The following is a 22,883-nucleotide window of genomic DNA, read 5'->3' as shown; positions in this document are numbered from 1 at the left end:
CAGATGAAGCTTTGCTGGCTCGCCTGCTGCTCACCTCCTGCCTGGTTCCTATCAGGCCACAGACCGGTACTGGTCTGCGGCCTGGAGGTTGGGGACCCCTGTTAAAATGGACATTTTAAAATACTTTAACCCTTTTCATATAACGTATTATTTTCATACTATTTTCATACTATTGTTTTTCTCATTTCTATTTAATGTGTGTGTGTGATAGAGAAAGTGCTATTTGCTATGAAGGAATGCTTTGCTTTATCTTCTGCAAAGAATAGAAGATAGATTTAGTTTTGAATTTGGCTACTCTGCTACATTTTGCAAATTTCTTAAGCCTGTATTATCTAATTGTTAAAGACAGAGAATTATTTTTCCCTTGGAAAAGACATAGTTTAGTGCTTTTTAAGCTCTTGCCCCTCCTTTTAGTTCTTTGATATTTTGTTCTGGAATGATGTGCCTTGCATTCTAGTGAGTCTTTAGGATTATATTCTGACTTGCTAATCTTCCTTTCAGCCATAACCAATCTAGGGTTTATCCTCTATATCAGGTTGCTCAAAGACATTTTTCTGCACCTGGTAGTCTAGTGTTTTTCAGTTCTCTGCTCTGGGCCCTTTTTTTTTTTTTTTTTTTTTTTTTTTTTTTTTTCTGATCAAGGTGTTGAGATTGAATGGTTAGGTGAACTCCTCCTGCATTCTGGTTTATGAACGATATTTATCTTTAGTTTTCAGAGCTGTTGTGTACTCCCCCCACTTCGGAGTTATTAGTATCTTAAAGAGAATTCAGAGGAGGAATTGCTTGACACTTCCTATTACTCTGCCATCTACCAAGAAGCCAATTTTGCTTTATTTTTTTAAAAGAATGGAAAATAATATTTATTCTCCATCCTGATGTCTCTTAGCTTGGTGACACTGGAGTGGAGGCAGTGGAGGAGGGCAGAGAGAGGGGCAAAGGTAGAGTGAGGTTCATACTACAGTGATAAACGTTTCTTTTTTGTGGATTGCAGGGCATATTGTATCAAGCATGAGAATACATTTTATTTCTTTGTAACCTCTGTAATTCCCTTGGACCATTCTTAAAAGTGTATCTCCAAGAAGAGGTAGCTTCCTTTTCTCATTTTTCTTTGTCTCGCTGTAGGTTTTCACTGGCATTTTCATGGCTGAAATGTGCCTAAAAATCATTGCGCTGGATCCCTACCACTACTTTCGTCGAGGGTGGAACATTTTTGACAGCATTGTTGCTCTTCTGAGTTTTGCAGAGGTGATAATAAATAGTATGTGTCCAGGAAAACAAAGTTGTATGTCATTTCGTTCCTTAAGAGTGGTAAGGCACTTTCTTTCCTTCTTTTTTTTTTAAAGGGGCTGTCAGGATTATAATCCGATTTAACCAGCTCTTTATTTATTTATTTATTTATTTATTTATTTATTTGGTTGCACCGGGTCTTAGTTGTGGCAGGCAGGCTCCTTAGTTGCAGCAGGCAGGCTCCTTGGTTGTGGCATGTGAACTTTTAGTTGTGGCATGTATGTGGGATCTAGTTCCCTGACCAGGGATCGAACCTGGGCCCCCTGCTTTTGGAGCGTGGAGTCTTATCCACTGCCCCACCAGGGAAGTCTCATACTGAATAACTTATCTGACAGGATTGAAGAGTCTTGAGTGAGTTCAGTAGCTAGTTTGGATTAAACTTTACCACCTTACCTTAACCTGAGAACCAAAACTGCACTCCTCCTCCCACCCAGGTCTTTAATACCTTTGTGAGTCCCAAGGGGTCTTCTCTCAGGTGAACCCCTACTTTCCTTCCTCTCCCTCCACAAGATGATCCTTCAGGCAACCAGATGCAAAATTGTGTCTTCTGGTATCAGGACTCTGCTCCTTGCTTCGTGACAACCCCTACAATGATCTCTTCCCCCACAGAGCTCTGAGCCAGGCATCCTCACAGCTGGGCTCACCAAGGGGGTGTAGACTACAGAGCCTAGGACGGGGGTCGGTTGCTGCCTGCAGGTGTTATCTCACAGAGTCCCTCCTCATTGCTGCCAGTACCACATTCCTTTTCTGTAGTCTTTGCCCTCCATCCACGAACCATTGGAGGCATCCTGGCAACCTTTGCCAAGCACCTGATATGTACATGAGGGAAGGCTCAAAGGTGAGGAAAGCACTGCCTTCAAGGAGTTTGCAGTCTAGGAAAGATACAAGACAGGCCCAGAAATGACCATGAGGCAAAGTGGAGTGTGACCGACCCCACAAGAGGTATGGACAGAAATCACAGAGAAATCACATGTGGGAGGGTAATAGGAAAACCACAAAAGGTGACCTCTTGTCCCCTTTCAGAGATTTACTTTTTCTTTTGGCATGGATAGGATTTCCAAGCCTGTAGAATAAGACATTTGATTCAGTTACTTAAGCATACATTTTATACTTGGCATATGTTAGAAAATCACACTGCTTAAAGTCAGGCGTTATTAGGCTGTTCCCTAAAGTTTTATCGGTGCTTGGGTGAGCAAAATTACATTTGCTTTACTATTGTTTAGGCTTATTACAGCCATGCTGTGAGGCAAGGAGCTCTGTGGCATTGCCTGTGGATAAGAACAGAACCACAGTTTCTCCCTGAGATGCCTTCAGCTCCTCTCTAAGTAGACAGTGGTGGTCCTTCTCTTGTGATATAAGTCTTACTGACCTGCAGTATCTCCCCACCCCCCAAATAGTTGATACTTAACAGGATTGTACTTTGGAGTGAAACCACTGGTTTACATTGAAAGTTAATATAAGAAATAATCTATGAAACTAGTTGCTGTGTTTTTTCTAAGGTTATTGTCTCCTATAAGGTCTGTAAGTTTCCATGGAGAAAATTTCTCGTGGAAAAAGAGAGTGTGTCTTGACTGGCTGATTGCCTTTTCTCTCCTAGGTACAAAACATCATGTTACTCTTGTCATCGTTATGAAGTTTAGATTCAAACTTGTGACCTCAAATATATAATACAGGAGTTAGCAAACTTTATCTGTAAAAGGCCAGATGGTAAATATTTTCAGCCTTACAGGCCATATGGTCTCTTTCGAAACCACTCAGCTTTGCTATCGTAGCACAAAAGTAGCTGTAGACAGTAGAGAACGCATGTGCGTGGCTGTGTTCCAATAAAACTTTATTTATGGACATGGAAATTTGAACTTCATGCAATTTTCATGTGTAATGAAATATTTTAAAAAATTATTTCCAACCATTTAAAGATGTAAAAAACATTCTTACCTCTCAGGCCATATAAAAGCAGGCAATGGGATGGATTTGGCCCTGGGGCCAAAGTTTTTGACCCTTGGTATATTATATAGGGTTCCAATACATTCATTATATTTAATAAGCATGTATGCTCAATTCCACCATCATGATCCCAAAGTCTTTATCATTTAAAATATTAGACCAAAATATTGCATTTTTAAAACAAAAAGTAGATACAGGTGAATATTAGAGTGGGACATGGAGTTGGTGACCATGTTTAGGATGGATCTGGCTTTGAAAAGATTTTTGAAAGTTATAAATGCTGTGGTTTGGGAACATGTCATTTAAATTATAGCTGAGCAGATGGAATTTGTTCTTAACTGGCTTTTCTTCCATTTTTGTTTATTGTCTGTTTTTACAGCTGAGGGTCTTCAAGTTAGCCAAATCCTGGCCAACTTTAAACACACTGCTTAAGATAATTGGCCATTCCGTTGGAGCCCTTGGAAACCTGACTGTGGTCTTGGCCATTGTGGTCTTTATTTTCTCAGTAGTTGGCATGCAGCTTTTTGGCTCTAAATTCAATTGCATAAAGAGTAATTCAAAGTCCCTTGATCCTGCAGTCCCATGTTTACGACGCTGGCACATGGGGGATTTCTACCACTCCTTTCTGGTGGTATTCCGCATCCTCTGTGGGGAATGGATCGAAAACATGTGGGAATGTATGCAAGAAGCTAACCAAGCACTGTGCATTATTGTGTTTCTGTTGATCATGGTGATAGGAAAACTCGTGGTGAGTGTCTTAGTTTTGTTGTTGTTGTCATTGTGTTTAATACATGGACTAAACAAATGCATTGGCTTCTTTTGTAACACTTCACTAGTGAAAATTGTTACTCTAAGTATAATATTATAAATATAATGTTATATAATATTTTAAAATCTGCATTTGAATTTTGTATGAAGACAGTACGGTAAGCATGAAAGAAAACCTTGTCACGTAGTGCTCATAAAGATGTCCCAGTGTCTATCCTACTCCAGGTGGTTATTCAGATCGCCATTGATTGGCCGAGGTAGGGGTTTTTGACTTAATTTGTTCAATAGATGTAAAGAGATGTCCACTGAGGAAGTTGTTGTTTAAAAGGAGAAGGAGGAGGAGGAGGAGGAAGGGGGAGAGGAGGAGGGGAGGAAGGAGGGATGAGGAAAAAAAAGTGGTCCTTTTACTTCCTCTGGACCTTTTATGACTGTGACTCTTGGCAGAACTGCAAACATTATGCAACCATGAGAAGAACTAAACTAAGACAAAGTAAGCACTGCGGAAGATAGAGGGAAGGTGGAACAAACCTATTGTTGGGTCATAATTGGTCCCCTGTTTAAAACGTTTCAAATATCTTGTCATGTGACAATTTTCTTATTGTGTAAGCTGCCCTGAGTCTGTTACTTGCAGCTGGAAGCATGGCTATTTATGGAGAGGCTAATTAGGTGTACACCAGTGAGGGTATGAAGAGACAGGAGACAGACAGGGATACCTGAGCATAAGATCTTCAGAACTGAGTTGGGGCTATCATGCAAATATAATTAACAATCCACATAGAAATAAAATTAACTATCCTAAATACCTAATAAGTGATGTTGATAGACAGTAAGAGATACGAAAGATCAGAAGGGCAGGGTATCACCCAGGGGAGTGGGAAGGGAGCACTAAGAAAGGCTTTGTGGGAGACACAGTACTTGAGAAGGGCACTTAAGAGGCAAAGAGGACTTAGCAAATAGAGGAGAGCTTGAGCAAAGATTCAGACTTGGGAATTCTCCTGAAGCTGAGGAAGAGTGACTAGACCCATTAACACCCACAAGACACTTCTCCCAGAGAGCTGTATATGTTTGAGCTGGCGAGAGCCACAAACAAAAGAGATTTTAAAAAGCCTGCACAAGTATACCATCTCTCAAATTGTGCAGACAGGAGAGGACCTCCTAGCACAGCAGTCTTAGACATCAGACCCATATCCCTGTGGGCGATTCCAGAAAAAGTCCAACCTCATGATTCTGGCTGATCCCCAAGGAATATCCACTTTTGATTTTGCCACATGGTTTTGCCATTCAGCCTTACCCTGGCCAGGGTCTACAATACGTGCTGCTTACACACAGACAGACTGGATATGGCTGTCTGCACCCTTTAACTTCAATTTTTCTTTGGTCTTATCTTGATGTCCCTATTACTTCCTCAATCTTCTCTCCTTTTATTTATTTTACAGATGAACTTTCTTGGGAGGCAGAAGGACATAGAACTCTCATTTGATTTTGTTTTGGGTCTTGGGGAAAAGTTGTTGTGGAAACCTACTGTATTCTTTCCTTTGCTAAATTTTTCATTCTCCTTATGTCCCCCCTCCCTTTGCCCCTTCCCAGGTACTCAACCTCTTCATTGCCTTGCTGCTCAATTCCTTCAGCAATGAGGAGAGAGATGGACACTTAGAAGGAGAGGTCAGGAAAACCAAAGTCCAGTTAGCCCTGGACCGGTTCTGCCGGGCTTTTTGTTTCATCATATATACTCTTGAGCATTTTTGTACCAAGTGGTGCAGGAGACAACATTTACCGAAGCAAAAAGAGGTGACAGAAGGTGCTGAGGCAGAGAGCAAAGGTGTTATTCTCCTGGTCACAGAGATGAGAAAGGGCCCAGAGACCTGGGAGGAGTTTGGTGTACCGACTTCTGCACCAAAGACCTTGAGTGTCGGGCATGATCAGACTTGGTTGGCCCCACTAGCAGAAGAAGAAGATGTTGCTGAATCCCCTGGTGAAGATAAGGCACAGCCTGTCACACAACCTGAGGCTGGAAAACAGGTATGAAGGTTCACACATACACTTAGAGGTTGTACTGAGCTAGAGTTGCCATGGGGCACTGGTTGCCTGCCCTGTTCTGAGCACTATGCAGAGATGATAAGGGTATAAAATGTGGTGGCTGCACATCCGGGGCTGGTTCTAATCATGGTCCTGCACATGTGGCACAGGTGGGTGGTGTCAGAGGAGTTCAGAGGGGAGCACGATCAGAGTGGGCTGGGGCAACAGGGGAATCAAGTGCCTTTGGTTGAGCCCTAAAAGAAGAAGTATAGAGTTTGAACTGGCTGAAAGGTGAGAAGGGGAGTGTGGAAGGTGAAGTGAATAGCACAAAAAGAGATTCTGTTTCTTATGAATTGCCTACCACCCTGGGAAGGATCACTTAGCCATAGCCGCTACCCCTGGTACTCGGAGGGGCAGTAGTCTCTCATCTCTCAGCCCCGCTCTTCCTTCATGGAACCTCTGACCTGCAAACTAGCTGGAGTAAGGTTGATCAGGGCCCCAGTATTCTCAAGCTTTTGAACCTGGAATAGAATCTCTTTCCTATGAGTATAAACTGAATTGAAAAAGGAAATCCAACTTCTTGGCCACATTCACCAGAAATTTAGCCTCTTCAACTCAGAGTTGGAGGAGATGAGAAAAGTTGGTGACCTGCACCTTCTGGTGAGATACATATCTCTTGATTGGGAGCTGAGGGTAAAGGGAGCCCCATCTTCTTGGTCACATCTGCCTAGAGTGGAGCTTCTGTCAAACTGAGCTGGGGGTGGGAAGGAAGAGAGCAGATCATGGCTCAAGTGACATAGACTCCTGCTGTTATTACTGAAATGTGTAGATTTTTTTAGTAAATATTTCTTCCTTTGCTGTATGCCCTTAGGACAATTTCCAGAAACTTAAATGATTTTTTACGAATATTTTCCACCACTTATGTTAATTTTCCTGTGGAGCATGTCTGCAGAGCTTCTTACTTTACCACCCAGGAAGCAAAATTCTGTATATCTTTTTTGTTTGTTTGTTTGTTTGTGGTACATGGGCCTCTCACTGTTGTGGCCTCTCCTGTTGCGGAGCACAGGCTCCGGACGCACAGGCTCAGCGGCCATGGCTCACGGGCCTAGCCGCTCCGCGGCATGTGGGATCTCCCCGGACCGGGGCACAAACCCGTGTCCCCTGCATCGGCAGGCAGACTCTCAACCACTGTGCCACCAGGGAAGCCCATGTATATCTTTTTTTAATTAAATTCTAAACTTGTTAATTTTAATGATGCTTTCAGATTACTATACTAATTGCATTTTTTTTCTCAAGTAAATTCACCTCCCTGTAGCTAATTTTTGAGGGCTACTGGTTTTATGTTTGTCTCCTCATACCTTTTGGAGTGTGAATTTGAAAGCTCATCTTTGTGGGAGGATCTGTCCCTCTCTTTGCAGTCTAAGTTCTGTGGTATCTTTAATCGACCCGCCTAGGGGATCCATTTCAGAACTAAGTCTTGTATTGCCAACTTGGGATTCTTGTCTAATAGTGATACTAGGCATTTTGCAGATCCAGTCACTGAACCAGTGGCTCCCTTTGCCCAGGTCTTGTTTCTGAGGCTGTGCTTCCTCCTTCCTCTCTAGGTATGCAGCTTTGTATAATTGTAATCCCAAACATTGGCCACAGCTTCTTTTATTTATTTATTTATTTTTAACATCTTTATTGGAGTATAATTACTTTACAATGGTGTGTTAGTTTCTGCTTTATAACAAAGTGAATCAGCTATACATATACATATATCCCCATATCTCTTCCCTCTTGCGTCTCCCTCTCTCCCACCCTTCCTATCCCACCCCTCTAGGTGGTCTAGCTTCTTTTGACTTTCTCTCTTAAGTGCAAGAACTTCAACCCAGCCCACAGTTTCAAGCTCTGGACATAACTGTGGTTTCCTTCCTCACACGGGGCACTTTTATTCACCATTACCTGCTACATGCTTTAGATTGTTATTGCTTTATATTTTTATTCTGTGTCTGGTCCATAGATAATGTGTACCTGTTAATTGTGTATATATGTTCAAAGGGGAAAAGTGTTCTTAAATCATGACCTTACAGTGTCAGATTCACAGGAACCCTCACATAGATTTTAGGATGAAACTTTCACTTAAGGTGTGACTTTGCATATCCTTCCTCGATTTAGCTGCAGGTCACAGGACAAAATTTAGTTTTTATTTTTATGTTGTGATATATTTTCATATTTTCTTTATGTCTTTCAGTTACCTATTTTGCTAAGCCAACCCTCTGTACCCAACAGAGTAAAAAATTATTTTCCAAGTTATTCTTCTAATATATATATATATATTTTTTTGCGGTACGCGGGCCTCTCACTGTTGCGGCCCCTTCCATTGCAGAGCACAGGCCCCGAACGTGCAGGCCCAGCGGCCACGACTCACAGGCCCAGCCGCTCCGCGGCACGTGGGATCTTCCCGGACCGGGGCACGAACCCGGGTCCCCTGCATCGGCAGGCGGACTCTCAACCACTGCGCCACCAGGGAAGCCCACTTCTAATATTTTTATACATCTATTTTTACATCAGAATATCAAATGATTATGGATTTTAATTTTTACTATATTCTGACAATGTAATATTTTTTCAAGGATAACTAATTATGCCAGTACCATTTATTAAACAATTTATTATTTTGCCATTGAATTGAAAGGCTACAGTAAGTTTCACCTCTTAATTATTTGGTGAATTTTGTATCCAAACCATATTGTTTTGATTATATTACTTATGAGTAAGTTTTGTTATCTGTTTCCTATAGTAGTGTTCCAGAATTATTTTATGTTGAGTTTTTCCAGGATCAGTTTACAAAAGTAAAACGAAAAAGGTTAATAATGTAATAATTTTCAAGACAAACAGAAAACCAAATAGAATTCAAACTTGTTTCATCTCAAGTGAGATGTCCAGGAGGAATATTAATTCTGCTTGGGGTTTCTCAGTGTCAGGCCAGTGAACTCCATCAGAAGACCAAGGAGCCCACCAGTCTAGGAGCTCAGAGTGTGGAAATGGACATATTCTCTGAAGATGATCCTTATCTGTCGATACAGAATCCCCGAAAGGTAATTTTCCCAGGGTGTTCCCAGAAGAAACATGGCTCATCCATACACCTTCTCCAAGATAGCCACTGTGGAAAAATATCAAGATTAGTACAAAGCAAACTGCCAGAATTAGATCTTAAGCAAAGCTCTAGGCCAGGGTTTCTCAACCTCTCCACTATGACCTTTGGGACAGGATAATTCTGTGTTATGTGGACTATTCTGTGTATTGTAGGGTGTTCAGCAGTACTTTGGCCTCTACCCACTAGATGCCCATAACATCCCCCCATTGTAAAAATAAAAAAATGTCTTTAGACATTGCCAAAATGTCTCCTAAAGGGTAAAATCAATGACATTGCCAAAATGTCTCCTGGAGGGTAAAATCAACGAGAACCACTGTTCTAGGCCTATTATTCTGGGAGTTGAGGTAGCTGACAATTTCAGTCTCAGTAAAGTAGCATCCTTCTCATCACCTGGCTTCCATATTTGGGGTTAGTCAGCAGATCAGAGGTAAGATTTGGAGGGAGGAAAAGGTTGAGGCACTGTGTCTTCATGTGCCTTATCTTTCATCAACCAAGGGAGAGCAGTTAGAGAATTCTGTCCTGAAGTCGGGGCTGGTCAGAACATTTAGGAAATAATGCAACAAGAAGTATACTTTCTAGACACCCTTCATACCTTTGCCTAGCTAGTTTCATGCATAAAAAGTCATAAAATAAGGTATTAGGTATTAACCGTGGTGACAGAGGGTGTTGGAAAGTGATTCCCCCTTTCTTTGTTCTGATGTGCAGAAGTCTGATGCTACGAGTGTGCTCTCAGAATGTAGCACCACTGGTCCACAGGATCCCTTTCGGTGGGTACTGGAAATGGTTCCCAAAAAGGAACCAGAGAGATGTTTGCCCAAAGGTAAGTGGCAGTATTCCTACATTCAGTTCATGGAATATTTGGATGGGATTCTGTTATTCTTAGAAGATCTATGGTTTTGATAGATGCCTTCTTTCTGCTTCTACTGGACACAAAAGTGAAAAGTATTCCCTGGATTCTTGGGACCATTTCAGGAAATTATTGATTTAGGTGGGGTCAACTTGTACAGCCCAAGTACCAGGGTAGAAAATCTAGACAGCTCTCCCAGAAAGCCCACTGGGCCAGTATTTTTGCCACTTGGTAGAGTTCCCAGTACATCAATTGTCAGGATGTACTAGAGGTCATAGACCAAGAGAACTTGACCATAAGTCTGGGGTTGACTAGAGCCTTTGCCAGGCCCTCAACTCATCTCTCAAGATTTTTCTCTGGGAGCAGGGGTCCAAGATGGTGGCATAGGAAGACCCTGAGTTCACCTCCTTCCGTGGACACACCAACTCTACACCTACTTATAGAGCAGTTCCTCCTGAAAAAGACCTGAGGGTTGATTGAACAGCTACTGCACATAGAAAGACCACATAGAAACAGGTAGGAAAGACAGAGACATGGTATCCATGGGAATCCCACCCCCAACTTAGTGACCTTCAGTAGGAAGGAATATTGCTGCAGGGCCAGAGCACAGACTCACCCACCTTGGGACGCAGCAAGAAAACAGCAGTTTAAAGGACATCTAGACTATACTGGAAGGAAATCCATGTACTAACCCTAGAGCTTCTGCCAAATGAGCAGGGAAGTACTGGAGCCCTCTGTGGGGTCAGAGGCACCAGAGAACGCCTTTGTTTGAGTTACCCCTAGAACTCCCCCTAGCCCTCACTCACTCCAGCTCTAACTACCCCACCAAGGCAGCCTTGGCCTCAGCACTCCCCAGGGACTGACTCCAGCCTAAGCCCGCTCTAACCCCAGCTGCCCCGCCTGGGTGGCCTTAGGAGGAGTGCTCCCCAGAGATTGCCCCTGGCAAGCTCCAGCCCCAGTTGCCCTGCTAAAGCTGCCAGGTGCAAGCCATCTACACAGGGGATATACACACACAAGTCCTCTCCTTCGAGACCAAGATAGGTAGCTGTTTCACCTAGTTCATAGAAAGAAAAACTGAAAGTCATAATGAGGAGATAGAGGAATGTATTCCAAATGAAAGAACAAAATAAAACCCTAGGAAAAACCCTAAAGAAACAGAGGTAAGTAATTTACCTGATAAAGAATTCAAAGAGATGATCATAAGAATTCTGACCAAACTAGGGAGGAAAATGAACTTCATCCCAGTAAGTACTTCAACGAAGACTTAGAAAATGTAGGAAAGAATTGAATAATGCAATAATAATACAATCCACACCAAGACACATTATAATTAAAATGTCAAAAATTTGAATATATTGTGCCAGTCCCTTTGCTCTGTAAAGTTTCTGCTGAAAAATCATTTGATAGTCTTATGGAGGTTCTCTTGTATAAAGCTAGTTCTTTTTCTCTCGCTGCTTTTAAGAGTCTCTCTTTATCTTTAATTTTTGACATTTTAGTTATAATGTATCTTGGCATGTATCTCTTTGGGTTCATCTTGTTTGGGAATCTCTGTGCTCCCAATCTCCGAACTTGGATGTCTGTTTCCTTCCCCAGGTTAGGGAAGTTTTCAGCCATTATTTCTTCAAATAAGTCTTTTGTCCCTTTTCTCCTTCTGAGGCCCCTGTAATGCTAATGTTAGTATGCTTGATGTTTTCTCAGGGATTCCTTAAACTCTTCACATTTAAAAAAATTCTTCTTTTTGCTGTTCTGATTGGGTGATTTCCACTACCCTGTCTTCCGGATCACTGATTTCATTCTTCTGTATCCTCTAATCTGTTAATTCCCTCCAGTGCATTTTTCATTTTGGTTATTCTTCAGTTCTGATTGGTCCTTGTTTATATTTCCTATAGTTCTATATCTTTGTTGAATTTCTCACTGAGTCAGAACTGGCACATTATGACTCCTATTCTGCTCTGTTGGCCAAATGTTGTCACATGGCTGAGCCCAAATTCAAGGGGTTGGAAAAAGACTCCACCTCTTTAGTTGGAGGATTTTCAAAGTCACATGGTGTGTTCAAGGAGGGATGAAGAGTTGGGCTATTAATGCACATGTATTATAGACACTAATGATAGAGATGCTAATTCCTTGCAGGCCTGGATTGCTGCTCTCCATGCTGTACTATGGACAAGAGAAAGTCCCCCTGGATCATTTGGTGGAAGCTGCGGAAAACCTGCTACCAAATAGTGAAACACAGCTGGTTTGAGAGCTTTATTATCTTTGTGATTCTGCTGAGCAGTGGGGCACTGGTAAATTATCATGGTCTTGTGGGGACATTGGGGATCGAGGCAGCTGGGTGGCTTCATTCTGACTTGGCCCCTCACGGGGCTGTGCATGTGGGGAGACCAAGAAGAAGTGGGATCTCTGCAGTTGTATCCCTTTAGGGGACAGGGTTTTGCACAACAAGTTCTGGAGGAATGCTACAACCGGGAAATCCCCAAGCCGAAGATGCTTTACCTGTGGGAAAGATGACCCAAATTGGCACTTTTTAAAAATTTATTTGTTTATTTATTTATTTATATATTGGCTGCACCACACAGCATGCGGGAACTTAGTTCCCCTACCAGGGATTGAACCCATGCCCCCTGCAATGGAAGTGTGTAGTCTTAACCACTGGAGCGTCAGGGAAGTCCCCAAATAGGCACTTTAAAGTCGCTATTGGAGTCTTGCCCTTGAATCCAAGTCTGTCCATCATTCCTGGAGGATTTCTAGACATTTTCACTGTATCCTACACGTTTCCTCCTCTAGACAGCAATGCTCCTATTCTCTTTTTTTCTGAAGACCATAGTGCTGCTTTCTAAAAGGTAAAACATTAGGAGGAGAAGTCAACAGGGACCAGATTAGGATATAAGTTGCCTTGGTATTTTTCACCACTCATGATCCCTTGAGAGGAGAGACAAAGAGATACCACTTTATGTGTATGACAGATCCTTCGAAATTGAGGTATGGTGTGATTTCCAGTGAGGTTTGGAAATAACTAAATCCATCAGCCTCCCTAGCCATATAGTCATAAACTCCTTTCTGCTCTCTCTTCTCACCTTGTAGTCCATCTTTCTTCCTCTGCACATATATCCTCACCTTGGGCAACAGTATGTTCTCTATTATCACCTGCATGTTTCTCTCTCTCCTTCCCATTATGTTTTGTGTCTCCTCTTAAAATGGCCATAATATAAAACTAAATTCTCTTATTATTTGTCATGTCAAGTGAATGGAGTACTGAGCTATCCCTTATGGATTTAGAGTCACAGAACATTTCACAAGTTGCTAGGAGGGACAAGCACATGTCTTGTTCCTACACCCCTGCCTTCCTGGTTAGTGCTTTACACCTGTGTAATCTCTAGGTGATAGGAGAAGAGCACACATGGGGGCCCACCAGAGCCTGTGATCAACAGACATCCCCATTTACCTGCTTACTGCAATATAAATTATCCCTGAAACAAAAAAGAAAATTTCCCTAAGACCATCCCAGAGAACTCCCTTGATTAATTTTTATCGCTCACCCTGTAGGGTTCCCTGTAATCTTCTGGTGATTACATCTCACCAGCTGTCTACACTTCCAAAAGATAGGGTTCTTGCATTTATTCCACAAATGGTCATTGTTGTCTGCCATGCCCTGTGTTAGTCAGTAGAAAAGCAGTGGTGTTGTCACAAGGTCACAGACACACACCCCATGCACCGTGTGAGAAAACTTATAATCAGAAAAGTAGCAGAGGGCACACAATCCTCCTAGTTCTCATCTGCCTTCAGATGAGGCAAGCATAGGCTGGGCAGAGTGATACTGAGCACACAATGCAGAGGGTTCCAGGAGAGGGACCCAGGCCCTGTTTCACTACACGTATTTATAGAGAAATGGAGACAAGAAACATCTAGTCCCTCACCACTGCATGTGGTATATGAACCAGCAGCCTCATATCACCTGGCAGCTTATTAAAAATGCAGAGTCTTGGGCCCACCCCAGACCTGCTGAATCAGAACCTAGGTGATTTGGGGCTCATTAGAGTTTGAGAAGCTCTGATTTGGGCAACTACTTAATAATGGGAGCTTCCTGGATTAGGAAATGGCCTAGTTATATTATGGGAGCTTCCAAAGCTCAGTTGCTGATATCAGCCTGCTCTTGCATTGGGCAAACTCAGCCCTGCTGAGCCAGCTAGTTGCTAAGTTTCCAAAATGAGAGAGGAAATGAGCTTCCAACACTATTCAGATTTGTCTCTCCTCAAGAGGCAAACAGACAATCCCAGACCTTCAGGAGCTTGGAGGCTAGTAAGGAAGACAGATGGAGTCCAGGCAATTATAGACCAGGACCATAGTGATACACTCAGAGAAGCAGTGGGTGACATGGGGCCATGTAGGATGGCACCTAACCTATTCCTGTGGAAGAAGGACAGTTTCCTATAGAATATATAAGCTAAGCTGAGATCTTAAATGCTTGACCAGGAGCCAGTGGGGCAGAGGAGGAGATGAAAAGCCTTCTTCAGTCAAAAACCCACTTGGGGGTTGGAAGTGAGACTGTTTTATTCTTTATTCTTTTTCCCTAGGGTTGTGGGACTGTGGGATTACCTTAGTCCCTGACAGCAGGGCTGATTTCTTTCTTACCTTCATTTGGCATTGCCTGCCAAATGACTTGGCAGGTTTAGTGCCTCTTCTCTCTTTTCTTTCATCCTCAGTAACACTGTAAAGACCAAAAGGACAGCTTATACCCTAGTAATATAGACCCTGAAGAGTCACACGCACACATACTTCAGGTGAAGGAATGTTTGGATGTAGCATGGAAAAGGGTCTCTCCAAAAGCTTGGATATCTAATTTTCATAAATCACACTTAATGAAATTTAATATTCAAAGTAATTTACATTGGGAGCTCTAGCCCAGTGCTTCCCAAACTTTTGCAAATCATGGTTCACATACAAAATGATCACATCTGTAGGGAACACTGAGGTAAACGGATAATGCTGTTTGTGGTGGAAGATGACAAGCCTCAGGGTTGGCAGGATCCAGAGTGTGGGCTAAGGTGTTTGGACTTGATGTTATAAGCAACAGAGAGCCACTGAATAGAGCCACCCAGGTAACTAGGGGGATGAGAGAGATGGTGTATGCTACTGGGAGGTTCTGGAAAAGTTGGCAAGATATTGCTGGCAAGAGTTGAAAGGGTTAGGAAGAGCAGGAAATAGTGTGGTGAAGATTTTTTTAAAAAAATATTCCAGGAGCCAGTGATGAGAGCCTGGGGAACTATAGTGGCAACAGAAATCTAGAAATAGGATTTCCTTCTTCTGGTTTTACTTACTCAAGGAATTGTTTCTGTTGGAAAAGTTCAGCCTTAACACCTTTTGAGCAAAACCTTGTCACCAAGAGAAGTACTAGTTTATTCAAATAAGGAAGAAAAATAAAAAGTACAGTCAGCAGAGAGTTCAACTTGGCCTATGGATGTGCTTTATCATTTCAGGTATTTGAAGATATTTACCTTGGTACACAACCCAAAATCCAAGCAATACTTAATTGTACTGACAGTATTTTCACATACATTTTTATCTTGGAGATGGGTTTGAAATGGGTGGCCTTTGGATTTAGGAAGTATTTCACCAGTGCCTGGTGCTGGCTCGATTTCATCATTGTGATTGTAAGTTTACCATCTCTGTGTCCCATGCAGGTGGGGGTTGAGGGCGGGGTGGGTAGGGGTGGACGAGGGGATCACATGGGAGCTGCTTTTCCTGTGTGCCTTATATGAGTGCCTCTCCAAAATATTTTTCTTCACATTCATCCATCAGCAGTCCAGCCTTTCCTCGTTCCCATTCCTTATACGCTGCATCTCATACGCTTACCACCTCAACCCTTTCCATGATAGTACTCATGTACTTCTCTCCATAAGCACTGCTTATGTCTGATGTAAATCTAGAATAACTTTGCATATTCTCTACTTTTACTTCTCCTTCCAACTTTTCATTTCTTTTCAAGACTTTTCAAAGCAGGTCAGCAGTGAGCAGATTAGACTGGTCTCCATCTTGATTGTCAAGCAACAAAGAGGATTATTCACATACATTTTTTCATTTAATCTGAACAACAATGTTCCAAGTTAAGCAGATCTATATATCACCTACCATATTACAGACAAGGAAACCTGAAGCTCAGAGGGTTAGAATTTGTTTCAGGTGAAATTGGAATTCACACCTTGGTCTGTATGATGCTAAGGCCAGTAGTAGTGATAGTAGATCACATTTTTCGACTGCTTTCTCTGGAAAGCAGTACTTTACCATATGCACTCTATCTTTTAGTTATCACAGCCTTTCCGTGTGGTAGTTATTGTCATTTTTCCCAGATACAAAGGAGTAAACTAAGTCATAGAGAGGCTAAGAAACATGTTCAAGGTTGCCCAGCTAGAAGTGATGGAGGTGACTCAAACCTAGTAAGCCTCACTCCAAAGCCCTTGATTTTAACATCTATCTATATCCTTGCTACCATGACCTAATTAGTTAGACTTTATCCCTGCTATTTAAGGAAGTAGATACTACAAATGCATAGCATAAGCCATGTGGTCAGCACACCACACTGGAGAGCCATAATTTTGTTGGTGGGCACAAATAAGCCGTGTGGTTCAGGAATTTCAGAAAAGCATCAGTGCCATTGGAGCTCCAACACAAGCAACCCCATGATCATCATGTCGATCCCTATCAATTTCCACAGTGCTAATCACTCTACACCCATTATCTTATTAGATTATAGTGAAAAATGCATAAGACAATGGAAAGATTATTGGTATTTCTGATCTAGGACCTGTGGTTTACTGGCCTAAACTTAGGAGACTGATTCTAAATCTTCTTTGTTTACTCTCTTTCTGTGTAACCTCAAGCAAAGTGCTTGAAGTTTTGACATAAATTTTCATATGGATAAAAATGAGAGTGTAGATGCTAAATTGCCCAAATTTGACCAGATACAAAATTTAAAACATAAATCTAACAATAGCCATTTAAATATCAAAACAGTAGTTGAATACCACACTTTCAAAAAGAATACTAGGCCCAGGTGGTTTTGAAAACAAGTTTAGCAAACTTCCAAGGAGCAGTGGCTATAGACTGAATGTTTGTGTCCCACCCCTGCCCCAAATTTGTATGTTGAAACCTAATCTCCAGTGTTTGGGTATCTGGGAGGTGACTAGGACTTAAGGACATTTATTCCTGAACCCTTATGAGTGGGATTAGTGATCTTATAAAAGAGACCCCACAGGGTTTTCTCACTCCTTCTGCCATGTGAAGACAGGGAAAAGATGGCTGTCTATGAACCAGGAAATAGGCCCTCAACCAGACACTGACTGCCAGCATCTTAATCTTGGACTTCCCAGCCCCCAGACTGTGAGAAATTTCTGTTGTTTTTACATCCAGGCTATTGTATGGCATTCTGTTACAGCAGCCTGAACAGACTAAGGCGAGCAGTTAACTCCAACCTTGTTCAAATTGTTACAAAGAACAGAAAAAGAGGGGAGGCTCACAAACTTATTTAATGAGACAAACATAAAGTTGACAACGAAATGAATGGAACAAAAATGAGTAGAGCAAGAAACGAAATAATCCTGTAAATATATATCTCTATAAATCCCAGAGAAAGCACTCAATAAGTGTGGTCCACTATTACTATTATCAGCCTTAGCATCATACAGACCCAATTCCACCTGAAAAAAGTTGCTGATCCTCTGAGCTTCAGGCTTCCTTATCTGTAACGTGGTAGTGATGTACAACACTGCCTAATTCAGGGCATTGTTGTGTGAATTAAATGAGAGAGAGTGTATGTGAATAATCCTTTTATGTTGCTTGTTACTCAAGATTATATAAAATGATCTTTATAATTTTGGAGTAGGAAAATGCAAACACAACCACAAATACATACATACATATAGACATAAGTTTAACTATTTCAAAATGTAAAACTTTCTTTTTTTTTCAACAATACCATAATTATAGTTAAAGACAGGCTAGACCCTGGAGACAGTATTTGCCATATACATAACAGATAGTTATTGTCTATAGTATGTAAATACTCCCTACAGATCAACAAGAAAAAGGCAACCCAGGGTAAGAATGGGAGAAGGATAAAAATAGACAATTCACAGAAGGAGCTCAAGTTGCTAATAAATGTATAAAGAAATACACACTAGTCATATCACCAGTTAGCACAGAAGTACATATTAAAATGAGACACTTCTTTTTACTCATCAGATAGACAAAAGTTTTAAAGTTGGATAATATCTAATATGAGAAAGATTTAGGAAAATGGAATTTTTAGTCACTGCTAACTATCATACAGTCAGTTTGTGGAAAGTTTTTCACTATTAAGTAAAAGTACAAATGAGCCCAATTTACAAACCCAGAAATACCACTTCTAGTTATACATTTAAGGAAAACTCCTGTGTATGTACCCAGGAAAAATGCACACGTCTGTCCAGTGTGCTATTGTTCATAGTAGCAAAGAAATGGAAATAATTTATATATTCACCAAGAGGGAATGAGTTACTAAAATATGAATATTTATATGCTGTAATATTTCATAACAGTTAAAAGGAGCAAACCATGAGAATATATATCAACATGATAGGAATCTCAAAAACATAGTGCAGAGTGATAAATGCAAATTAGGTAGAAATAAAATAAAACTATTGAGGACTTCCCCACTGGAAGAATGCTGTAGAGTGGGAAAGAATGTGAATGTTTTTATGTTTGTGTGTCTCATCAATGTCTCCCAATTGGTGGAACAGAGACTGGGGGTGAGGTTCCAGGCGAAGGGTGTACAATGCCCCTCTAGGAACATCTTCCCCACCCATGGTAACAGTCATTTAGTAAAGCCAGAACTGCTACGCTTTGCCATCCTTTTCCCTCTGGCTGGGAACAAAGTAGGTGTATTTGTGGAAAAGCTGATTAAATAGGTCTCCCAACAGGCAATGCTGTCATAAACAAAAGAACAAAAAAACCTACTTGAAAAAAACCATTATAAATAAACACATTTTGAATTGGTCGTGATTTTTTAAAGTTGATTACAAATTTTAAAATCTGATTATTCGGGCTTCCCTGGTGGCGCAGTGGTTGAGAGTCCGCCTGCCGATGCAGGGGGCATGGGTTCGTGCCCCGGTCCGGGAGGATCCCGCGTGCCGCGGAGCGGCTGGGCGCGTGAGCCATGGCCGCTGAGCTTGTGCGTCCGGAGCCTGCGCTCCGCAACGGGAGAGGCCACAACAGTGAGAGGCCCGCATACCGGAAAAAATAAAAAAAAAAATCTGATTATTCTGTTATATTCACTCAATTTCTCTCAATTTGCAAATACTTTACTTTTACAATGAGATTGACAGGATAATTCACTTCCTGTCATGCTGAGCCACTCCCCTTCTAAGCTGAGCCTCAGAAGCGTCTGCATAATCAATAAGAATGGCTGAAGATCTGCAAATAGTGGCCTTCAACTTAAGCTCAGCATGTTTGTTGAGTTTTAAGTTAGTGTATTTACAGAGTTTTCCAATCCTCAGTCCTGTCCCATTGGGAAAAAGTATGTTAGGAGAGAAAATTGGATTTAATTCTCCAAAAGGGAGCTATTTGAATGAAGGGAAATATTAGCAAACAAAGAATTATTTCTTCATAACTTGATTTTGATATCATTTCAAACATACGGAAAAACTGCAAGAAGTAGTGTAAAGAATCCCTTATACTCTTCCCCCAGATTCACCAGTTATTAACATTGCAGCCCATCTGCCTTATCATTTTTTCTATTTTTTTCCCCCTAAACTGCTTGAGATTAAGTTGCAGGCATCACACTCCATTAGCCCTCAACATTTCAGTGTGTATTTCCTAAGAACAAGGATATTATCTTACACAGTCACAATACAGTTATCAAGGTTAGGAATTTAACATGATCCAATACTAAAACCCACATCCATTTTCAAATTTTCTCAATTGTCACAAGGTTCTTTATGGCTAATTCACCCTATCCACACACCATCACCTTTCCCGCCACCGCAATCCAGGATCAAACTCAGGACCTCACATGACTTATCGTTGTCATGTCTCTTTGGTTTCCTTTAATTCACAACAATGTCTCAGCTTTTCTTTGTCTTTCATCAAACAAATCATGTAAATGCATTGTTCTCACCCATATGGGCTGTAGCTTTGCCAGGCAAGGAGGAAAATAGCCTCTCACCTGCCCTCCCCTTCCAGCAGGGTCTGGCTGGTTTCTCTGTCTGGATAATCCACTGTGGGCACAATGAGTTTGCCTCTCAGAAAGACAGCTCTTAATCCCCACTGGGTTCTCTGGGCACCAAGTCAGGTGCACTACCTGTGGCTTCTTTTCCCACCAGGTCTCTGTGACCAGTCTCATCGACTTAAAGGTCTTGAAGTCCTTCCGGATTCTGCGAGCGCTGAGGCCTCTGCGAGCCCTGTCCCAGTTTGAAGGAATGAAGGTATGTTCTTCAGATGGATGGGAGGAAAGTCAGCTAGCAGGGAAAGGCAGAGAAGCCAACTGCTCTTCTTGGGCTGGGCTTTCCTTAAATTGCCAAGCTTTTCCTGGACTCCTTCCCATCCAGCCCACTGCTTAGAATTTGAGATGGAGAAAAGTCTAAGATATAGTCTTCACCTAAAAGTGCTTCTATGACAGCCGAGATGGGCTCTGGCTTCCCTTCAATCCTAGGGTAGGTGTCCCATAAGTCTCTAATACCATCATCACAAGACACTTCTCAAGTGATCCTGTGGCAACAGAAAGGACCCATTATGTATGGAGCTGAGAGCAGGGCTTGCCGTGGGGTGTGGGTTCGGGGCTGGAATGTAAAGGCGGGGCTCCAAGAAATCCAGCCCCACACGTTAGACCCATCCTGGGAAGATCAAGAGCTTGTTGAGTCTCACATGTCTATTATATTTTTCTTCTGTTTTGCTTCCTTAAGGTGGTAGTTAACGCTCTCATAGGTGCCATACCTGCCATTCTGAATGTTTTGCTTGTCTGCCTCATTTTCTGGCTCATATTTTGTATCCTGGGAGTAAGTTTGTTTTCTGGAAAATTTGGAAGATGCGTTAATGTAACAGATGGAAACTCAGTTATAAATTACAACATTGTTGCAAACCGGAGTCAATGTGAAAGTGGAAATTTCTCCTGGTTCACCCTGAAAGTCAACTTTGACAATGTGGGAATGGCTTACCTCGCGCTACTGCAAGTGGTAAGCGCTGTGGGTTTGTTTTTCACTCTGGGGAAAGAAACCTTAAAAGAATCATAAACCATTTCTCAGCTAATAAAAATACAATGACTCTATTGAGATAAGAGAATCATATCCCAGTTTCTCACATGGGAGCTAATGCCCTCTGGAATTGTTCCCCACGGAAGCATCTCCAACCTTATTTTCTACTGAGCCTCAACCTCCAGGCGATGTCCCATAAGGGTCTGGATCTCTCACTCTGTCCTAAATGGTGCCTTGCTCTCCTGAGCTCCAGCCAGAGAGACGTAGAGCCTCAGATGCTAAGCCACTCCGTTAGTAACAGTTCCCTGTGGGAAGTCAGTCCCAGGTCAAACCGTGGTTGCAAAGTTTTGGACAGATAGTGCAAACAGATGTGGAATCAGGAAAGAGCCTTAATCAGGCTCTTTGCAGCAGTTGGTTCATAGCTTCTTTAGCAATTTTTAAGGCAGAAATTGTCTCTTGTTTTTAAACTTTTTGTCTGTGAAAATGAAGAAAAAAAAATCCAAGACATCTATCCTTGAATTTCCTTGTGCTGTTCTTTTATGTGGACATTCTGTCCTGGAAGGGTGGGACATTGTCTTATGTACATCTGCCCACTGGACTTGCTGGCTTTTGTATGGCACTTGTCTGTTGATGGCAAGTCTATAATTACGTTCATGTTTCTCTGCTTTCATTGCAGGCAACATTTAAGGGCTGGATGGATATTATGTATGCAGCTGTTGATTCCAGAGGGGTGAGCTTGTGTTCTACCATGTTCTAGAGTGCTAGGATCAAATCAGGAATATCTTGACTACATGGACAGCCCAGAACTTCCTGCATCATAATTCCAGTGGCCAGGATTCTTTGCCTTCTTTTCATTAGGACAAACACTATGAAACAGGGATTGAAAGGATTCTTATTCATCCTCCTATGAGTATTACATCCTAGCATGCTACAAAGTCAAGTCCTCTTTCTCCATACTGACCACTCATGTAGGAGGTGGAGCCAGAAGCAACAGAATCACAGGATGCCTTGATTTTCCTCTCTCACCTCTTCTTCAAGTGAGTGGAAAGGCAGAAGTCAAATTTCAAAGGGGACCTCCTCTTGACTGTGGGAGAGAGAACCTTAAGATTGGACTAGGTCTGAGCAAGAGCCCCTTCAATGGCTCCAGATTCCCCAGAGAATAAGGGGATTTCTAGTAATTGCCAACTGTCAAATTATAGTTAAATAAAAAGTGATCATGGATGCCCAAGGTTAGAAGAGTACTCAGCAATCTAGTCCATTTCTATTTCCCAGTTGGGAAAATTGAGGAATAGAAAGGAAGAGTGTTGCCCAAAGTCATAGCGAGAGAAAATGGTTGAATCAAGAATGGAATCAGCATTGTTTATTTTTTCCTACCATCACACACATATGTGTTACTGTTTGAGAGTATACAGAGTTGATGCCTGGCACATAGTAGATGTTCAGTACAGCTGGTAGTAGCAGTAGAGGTGATATGAATAGTGTTATAGTAGTAGTAGAGGCAATTTATAACAAAGGAAATATTTAAAAATATTAATGTGCTTATTTTTTTGTCTGTATGAATATATGAACTTCACCTCAGTTTACCTTAGACATCCATCTGCCTTGAGGTAGAGCTAGGGGATAAGGAGGAGATCTTATGTATGACAGAAGAAGTATGTGTCTT

The 22,883-nt window shown here is 41.8% G+C and overlaps 1 protein-coding gene across 1 annotated transcript in view; it reads left to right on the top strand.

Moving 5' to 3' along the window:
- The window catches only part of SCN11A (sodium voltage-gated channel alpha subunit 11), a 69,465-nt gene that overhangs the window by 30,309 nt on the left and 16,273 nt on the right, over window positions 1–22,883 (top strand). Inside the window, exons 13-22 of the mRNA XM_007110497.3 lie at window positions 1,123–1,308; window positions 3,611–3,979; window positions 5,587–6,018; window positions 8,982–9,095; window positions 9,860–9,974; window positions 12,132–12,286; window positions 15,476–15,649; window positions 20,354–20,455; window positions 20,933–21,202; window positions 21,897–21,950. Of these exons, the coding sequence (XP_007110559.2) occupies window positions 1,123–1,308; window positions 3,611–3,979; window positions 5,587–6,018; window positions 8,982–9,095; window positions 9,860–9,974; window positions 12,132–12,286; window positions 15,476–15,649; window positions 20,354–20,455; window positions 20,933–21,202; window positions 21,897–21,950 (1,971 nt within the window). The remainder of the gene's footprint in view (window positions 1–1,122; window positions 1,309–3,610; window positions 3,980–5,586; window positions 6,019–8,981; window positions 9,096–9,859; window positions 9,975–12,131; window positions 12,287–15,475; window positions 15,650–20,353; window positions 20,456–20,932; window positions 21,203–21,896; window positions 21,951–22,883) is intronic.

Source organism: Physeter macrocephalus, chromosome 18, assembly GCF_002837175.3.
Source record: "Physeter macrocephalus isolate SW-GA chromosome 18, ASM283717v5, whole genome shotgun sequence".
Taxonomy (NCBI): Eukaryota; Metazoa; Chordata; class Mammalia; order Artiodactyla; family Physeteridae; genus Physeter; species Physeter macrocephalus.
Note: the sequence above shows the minus strand (reverse complement) of the source record. Positions and strands in the feature narration are given on the sequence as shown.